This window comes from Brassica napus, chromosome C3 (assembly GCF_020379485.1).
Source record: "Brassica napus cultivar Da-Ae chromosome C3, Da-Ae, whole genome shotgun sequence".
Taxonomy (NCBI): domain Eukaryota; kingdom Viridiplantae; phylum Streptophyta; class Magnoliopsida; order Brassicales; family Brassicaceae; genus Brassica; species Brassica napus.
The window spans coordinates 55,346,038-55,353,931 of NC_063446.1; the positions used below are offsets into that span (position 1 = coordinate 55,346,038).

The 7,894-nt window shown below is 38.8% G+C and overlaps 1 protein-coding gene across 1 annotated transcript; it reads right to left on the reverse strand.

Annotated features, from left to right (window-relative positions):
- Nucleotides 1-435: 435 nt before the first annotated feature.
- On the reverse strand, nt 436-3,283 carry LOC111203785 (meiosis-specific protein ASY2-like). Its single transcript, XM_022697831.2, has 4 exons — nt 2,365-3,283; nt 2,039-2,173; nt 1,160-1,950; nt 436-1,062 (listed from the first exon to the last, which is right to left on the reverse strand). Exons 1-4 carry the CDS (start codon nt 3,281-3,283, stop codon nt 436-438), a joined length of 2,472 nt encoding a protein of 823 aa, XP_022553552.2.
- Between the last annotated feature and the right edge of the window lie 4,611 nt (nt 3,284-7,894).

Consider the following 7,894-nt stretch of genomic DNA (forward strand, 5'->3'; position numbering starts at 1 on the left):
TCAGTCGATCACCCGATCACCCGCCGAAAGTGAGAAAAAGACTGGGAACGCGCAATTCATGTATATCGACCAAGCAACCACAAATGCTTTGAGACAATGACGAAGCCTATCTCAAGTTTGCGAGTTCGAAACAAAAATAAAAACATCCAAAAAGCAAAGAGCTAAGAGTACAACAACAGTTTGAAAGAAGAGTATCAAGGCAATCGAAAGACACAGCTTGGAAGCGGCGACAAAAGGATAGGAGATAGATAATGAAACAACAACAAACGACTCAGTCGGCTCAGGAGATCAATCTTCGGCGATTGAATCCAGAACGGCAGCACCGATCGTTCCCGCTGTCCGAATCTCCTGAATCGAAACTTCGCAAGCCGCAGCCGGATCAACAACCTCTATGTTCGAACCAACGTTCAAGCCAAACTGGTTCGAACCCTGAAGTCACTCGAGACGAGGAAGAGAGGAGACAGCGAGATCGTGGTCCGTGATATCTTCAACGACAACTCCCTCCAGCTCTTCCTTGAACTTTACCTCGTTGGCAGACAAGATATCCTTCAACTTCTTCGGGACGGGCATCCCCCACTCTTCCAGCATGCCCAGCCCATCCAAAGTTCCGAAAGCCTGACTGTGGAGAACGAGCTTCTCCTCACGCTTATCTCGATCGACCATGTATCTCCTAAACTTGTCGAAACGATCCACCGCCGCCGCTCCGATACAACTCATCTCGAACGTAAGCTCGCGGCGGTGCACCTGTCTCACATGATCCATCGTCCTCTTCGCCTTCTCAGCCTCCTCGGCCTTCTCTGCCTCCAATCGATCGATCCTACTTTGAGCAGCCTCCAATTCGCCTTCAAGACCTTTAATTATCTCAGCATCCTGCTTGTGCTCACGATGAAAATGGCTTCGCTCGGCGATCATCTCCTTGGCTTTGTCCAGAGCAACCCTTTTAGACTTCTCGATTTCCGCATCCTTGCTCTTGATTGCCGCTTCGGCCTTAGCAAAATCTGAAGCCATCCTACGCAGTGACAGCTCGTAATCCAAAATGAGTTGGTTTTTACGGACAGCAGCCTATAAAAGTAAACACAAAAGGAAAAAGGAAAAGACAACGATTAGTCGAGCAAACAACAGCTAACTCACGATATACGTTGGTTAGTTGGGAACTTACTTCCACGTCGGCCTGAGCAGATGCGATAAACCCATCCGGAAACGCGAGCTCGGAAGTCTCCGGCATCAAGTGTGAGCCACCACGGATCCGACGAACAAGCTCAGCACACACATCAGTTTCGCTGACGAACGGCGAGTCCTTGTCATGACAAAAGGTCCAATGCTCAGATGAGGCTAGTGAAAACCTATCGGACGGAGGACTCAACCCTCCCCAAGGCAGTAAGCGAGAGACCGGTAAAGCAATCTCCTTAAGAGAAAGAGGAGAAGGACCTCGCGACCTCTTCTGAATCTTTCCGCCAGGTCCAAGAAAATTCCCGTCGGTCGGCTCTTTCCTCTTCGCACTAATCGATCCGACAAGGCCCATCTCGGTCAGATCGTTAGAGCCATCCGCCTCGCTAGTCGAATGATCGCCTTCCACCTGATTTTTCTCCCCTAAGTCTTTCTCATCCCCGGAGCAGACCGCTACCTTTTTAGAAGACTTGTTTCTCTTTTTTTTCTTCTTCTTCAACAAACTAACACTGGGGGCATCGGCCGTTGAAACGTCTGTCCCTTCGACCACTGAATCCGAAGCCGCGACGTCTCCCCCTCCGATCACTGTCTCCTTGGCCGGAGATCTCAGAGGCTCGGCATCTTCGCCCTCAGACGCAGCCATGGAGCTGAAGCTCTCACCTCTTAGCTGAGTGCGTAGGAGCTCGCTGTAGCTCGGATATGCTTTCGGAATGTGCCCCATAAGTGGAAGTTTCATCCTTTTCCCGGTCGTCGTCACGCACGGAACATCTGGCGACCAATCGACTAGGACAAAAAAAAGGGGGAGAAACGATCAGCGTGAGGGAAGAAATGATGATTATCTAGTCAATTGAACAAAGCAACAAGAAAGAACCTTTTACGATGCGCTTCTGTTGGCAACTGATTCTCTGACGTTCGAAACTCGCCCACGTCTGCTGATTAAGCACCACCACCTTCGGAACGTCTTTCCAGAAGGTGTCCTGAGGGCCGATGGTGTTCGGATGAGCAACTGCAAAACAAAAAAAAAATGACATAAGGTTAAAACCAGATTTGGTACGTCGATCGCTCGGTATAAGCTAACTACCGATATCAGAACTCCATAGAACTCGGAAGATTTCGTCTGGCGGATCTTCGAAGGCAGCACTATTAGCCTTAACGAAAAAGTATGAGCGCTGCCACAGCTTCGTCCCCGAGGATGACCAGTCAAGATGTGAAGCCCCGAACGCATTTGCACCGCGAATAAACCATTCGGTTTTGGCTGGGTCTGTGTCAACTCCTCGAAAATCCAAACCGACATTGACACATTGTTCTCTGCTGCCACCACCATCAACGCAACGGCGATCCTCACGGCCCCGATCATCAACTGAGTCATAGCTATGTCTCGGTGCACGCAATAAGAAGTAACCAGACGAGGGATCGGGAACCACAACCTGGAATCTTTCTGAAAGAATGATTCATAGACGCACTGAAAGCCGATCGGTGGAGTCCAAGGCCGCTGATCGGGCCGCAGAATAATAAACTCGATGCCATACGCTCCGCACTCCTTCAACAGCGAAGACACACTTCTGAAAGTTGACTCAGTCGGCAAAACATCGCCCCAACTCTGTCCCTGCACTACGGACGGCCGAGCAAGCTTCGACGGGAGATCCAAGAGTTGCCCAATGGCACCATCATGGCGGTAGCATAAGGGAGTCAGTCGGTGAATTTTCCCCATCGGGCCGATCAACCGATCGTCGACGCCTCCGTCGGGGGTCCCGTCAACGATGGTGGCTCGATCCCGCCTAATCTCATTCGCCGCACAATCGCCTTCGCTTCTTCTCTCTATCGCGAGATCACCTTTTTCCCTGGCCGGAACGATCTCTTCTGTGCCCTCGACAACGCAATCACCGTCTACATCCTCCTGAGGTAACTCCCTAGGATCTGAGTCACGCGGAAGGCCTTGGCGAGGCACAATCGCCGACGGTAGCAGTCGGGTACCGACCGATCGATCTATGGGAAGATTCAAACCGCTTACCGCTCCTTTCCCTTTCCCGAACTTCGAATCCGATCTCAAAGGCGGGGGAGCAACCCGATCAATCGATCGGTCAGGCGATGGCGAAAACTCTTCTCGAGCATCCATCGGAACAGTGAAGAATCGCAGCGGCAAACCGGAAAACGGAGAGTTCCGGCAAAGAACAAAAGAAAAGGAAGAGAGAAAGAAAATACCTTATAGATCTGAGAAGAAGTGAAGGAATGAAGGATGAAGCATCTATTTATAGCAAAGAAAAATAATGTATTTATTGGGCATATTAAACCTATGTCGGAGTTTCGTTCTCCGCGCCACTAGGGTCGTCACCTCCGAGTCAAATCAAACTATTCGAGCGACGAAAGCCAACATTCACGACCTCGCGCCGAACGCCCAGACAAACGGCGACACCGGAATCTCAAAAAGTCGATCGACGATGGGTATTTCTCGGGAAGTCGAGTACATTCGACAATCGATGTTGTTTCGGTCGATCGGGCGGCGCAAAATGTACAAGGAAGAACGAGGTGATCAATCGACCAATCATCGGACAAAAAACGAAAACCTTTCTGCAATGATTTTACACCAGCTCAACGATACTGCTCCAAGTTTAGTGTCGCAGTGAACTGGAGACCTTTTGCGTGAAGGAAAAAGGAACACAACATCACGACTGATCGATCGATTTAATAACAAGTCGCAGACCAACCGACCGATTGACCGTGAATGGTCAGTCGAAGCAAGCCCAAACCCATTGTTCTCAAGACCAGTTCATGCAATCCTAATACGAAGAAACGCGATCAAAGGAAATGAACACTCCCCGCAAGGCCCATCAAACAATGGTATTTGGCCTGTCTACATCGACAATCCGGTCAAGACCGATTGACTTGACGGATTGATCGGACAGAACATTCACGACTGATCGATCGATTTAATAACAAGTCGCAGACCAATCGACCGATTGACCGTGAATGGCCAGTCGAAGCAAGCCCAAACCCATTGTTCTCAAGACCAGTTCATGCAATCCTAATATGAAGAAACGCGATCCTTCGTAAGAGGACTGGGGGGGGGGCTTACTGTTGGAGAGGAATTTAACACTCCCCGCAAGGCCCATCAAACAATGGTATTTGGCCTGTCTACATCGACAATCCGGTCAAGACCGATTGACTTGACGGATCGATCGGACAGAACATTCGATCGATCGGTCAGACCTGTTAACCGATTGAGTCGTTTAATCGACGTCAGCCCGACGAGCCTTCACTTCACTCGAAAGCCCACTTCGCTTAGACTTGGGTCAGGCTTCTAGGGCGAACTAACTTTAGGGCGAATGAAGGGAAGACCAACCGAGTCTATAAAAGGAGAAGATAAAGAATAGAGAAGGGGATCCGCAAACAGACACTAAGACGCTGACGACAAGATCTAGGGTTTACGACCGATCACTCTGCTTAGTGTTTCCGTCGGAGTCTTTCAACAAAGCTCCGACCTTTTCCTTCTTTCCTTAATCTCTTTGTAATCTCGTTCGTTTATCTCATATTGTAAATAAAAAGTCTTTGTAAGACCCACAAAACCGAGTTCATTTCATTATCGTTCGATTTACCAAACTCGTATTCAACATCGGAGTTATCTTCTCTGGGAGCCATGGCGCTGAAACTAACTGACAATTGCGAGTTGCGACAAGAGACGACCTCTAGGGTTTTATATACGTTGCTTTCTTCTCCGGTTTAGAATTTAACTATTACTAGACCCAGATCCGCGCGCCAGCGCGGATATGAATTTTTCAGTTTTTAATTATTTATTTTATTAAATGATGTATTTGTAATATTGTTCATATTATATTCATTAAGTAAATATTTTTTTTCTGCATCTTAAACTATCTATTTTTTTACGAATGTGTGATATCATATAAAAAAAATGAGTATAGAGTTAATTAGATAGTTTTAAAAACAAAAAATTTTCTTTCGTGTGCGATATCATATAAATAATGATCCGTCCAGTTAACAAAAATCATGATTATTTTCTGTGTAATTTTTTTTATTTTGACCATTTCCTTAAAACTATATTAAATTTTACATATTTTAATTAGAATATTTTTAATATCTTTACCTTTTTATTTGAAATGCAACTCAATATTTTTTTTAACAATTATAACAAAATATTTAAAAAATATTTTTAGAATTTGTTTGAAAAATATGAAAATTAAATTTTAAATTAAAATTATCCTAAAATATGATAAGTTTTGATGTAAACGAAAACTCATATTATGTCAAAAATAATGATATTCAATGATAATAACAATTTTAATTGATTATTAAAAAAATACATTTACAAAAATATTGTTTGAAAAAAAATTCATTTATCTTTCAAATATAAAATGAAAATATTATAATTAAATAATAAAAAATATAAATAAAAACCATAAATTTAGCAAATGACAACTGAGTTATATTATGCTAAAATTTTCTTTCTAACAATTTATCAAATGACAAATGAGTTATGAGCAAATAATACCATATAATTTTAAAAAACCATAGCTATTCTTAAATATTTTTTGAATAAATAATTATTTTTAAATTTAATCAACTGAAAATAATATCCGTACAATTGTGTGAGTCAAATTCTAGTTTTATTGATGCATGTTATATATTAGTGCTGCATGTTTTAGGTAACATTTTAATAATGCACGTTTTTAAAAATCTCCATTATTAAAATTATGCACGTAAGGATAACTCATGAGTTTTTTTGGTTAATTAAATGACATTATGTCCAAATTTATTTAAAGATATTTTACTAAGGTAACTGAAAAATACAAACAATAAAATAGGAAGTTTAAATTCATTTAAGCATATTTCATTAATGTAACTGAAAAGACAAGTAATAAATTAGACAGTTTTATTCGTTTTAGGATATTTCATAAATGCAACTGAAAAAGACAAGCACAAAAAAAGGAGTTTAATTAATGAAGTAAGAACATTTTCAAATGGGTTCTTCTCTTTTAATAATATAGATTATCCCAAAATATGATAAGTTTTGATGTAAATGAAAACTCATATTATGTCAAAAATAATGATATTCAATGATAATAACAATTTTAATTGATTATTTTTTAAAAAAATACATTTACAAAAATATTGTTTGAAAGAAAATTCATTTATCTTTCAAATATAAAATGAAAATATTATAATTAAATAATAAAAAATATAAATAAAAACTATAAATTTAGCAAATGACAACTGAGTTATATTATGCTAAAATTTTCTTTCTAACAATTTATCAAAATGACAAATGAGTTATGAGCAAATAATACCATATAATTTTTAAAACCATAGCCATTCTTAAATACTTTTTGAATAAATAATTATTTTTAAATTTAATCAACTGAAAATAATATCAGTACAATTGTGTGAGTCAAATTCTAGTTTTATTGATGCATGTTATATATTAGTGCTGCATGTTTTAGGTAACATTTTAATGATGCACGTTTTTAAAAATATCCATTATTAAAATTATGCACGTAAGGATAACTCATGAGTTTTTTTGGTTGATTAAATGACATTATGTCCAAATTTATTTAAGAATATTTCATTAAGGTAACTGAAAAATACAAACAATAAAATAGGAAGTTTAAATTCATTTAAGCATATTTCATTAATATAACTGAAAAGACAAGTAATAAATTAGACAGTTTTATTCGTTTTAGGATATTTCATAAATGCAACTGAAAAAGACAAGCACAAAAAAAAAAGTTTAATGAAGTAAGAACATTTTCAAATGGGTACTTCTTTTTTAATAATATAGATGATTTCCCGTGCTATGCAAGAAATTATTTATATAAGCTAAAATATTTACAATGAAAGATGTTATTTTAAATTAAAAAATAGAAGTTTGCTGATTATATCTTACAAAAGTCCAAGAAAAATGTAAAATTAATCTCTTTTCCAAAACCAAACAAAAATACATTACGTATGAAAAACAAATTTAAAGAAATAATATATTTTATACTGCTTAAGGACAATTATAGTTTCAACTTTAATTTTTGTAGATAATTGACATTGCAGTATCTTTTGAGTCTCTTCCTTCTCTTACTTTTATTTTTTTCGTTGTATCTTTTACATTTCTTCATTTTCATTGTTATAACATTTTTGTTCTAAAAAAGCTACAAATTTGGTAACACTATATATATAAATAAAAAGAAAAAAAATGTATATATTGATCTGAAAGAAAAAAAGGATAATACCAACATATTTCTATAAAACTAAAAACACATAGAAATTAATCTTACCAAGATATATCTTCTACGTGAGTCTTTCTGGGTTCTCTTATCACACGAGTTTGCTAAGTCTTTCTCTCCCTAACAAATTAAAATTATGCAAACATTATCTCATTAATCTACAACACTTTTTAGAAATTATAACTTTAATTCAAATGTAAGTACTTTTTTCATCCACAAAAGAAGACTTTCATCGAACAGCTTAACGTTTATGTTTAGGATATTAGTTTTAAATCCGGGATAGCAGAGCTCTAATTTTTTTCTTTTCGTTTTGAAAAAATAAGCTGAGAGATAGGAATATATTCCAATAGGGATATTCAACCTAAATTATACAGTAAGAGAAGAGATTATTTATTTGAGAAGAATAGAAGAATCATTCTAAGTAGATATAATAAACTTGTATCAGTTTTTTGCTTCCCTGAAAACTCAAAAAAGAAGAAGAGAAAGATATGAAACGATGGAGA

Bases quoted from the DNA above. Each gene is read 5' to 3' on its own strand.
- LOC111203785 (XM_022697831.2), bottom strand. From the start codon at position 3,283: ATGGATGCTCGAGAAGAGTTTTCGCCATCGCCTGACCGATCGATTGAT. The intron at 2,174-2,364 runs GTCATCCTCGGG...TTTGTTTTGCAG, and splicing joins GGGGCTTCACATCTTGACTG to TTGCTCATCCGAACACCATC. The intron at 1,951-2,038 runs GTTCTTTCTTGT...TTTTTGTCCTAG, and splicing joins ACAGAAGCGCATCGTAAAAG to TCGATTGGTCGCCAGATGTT.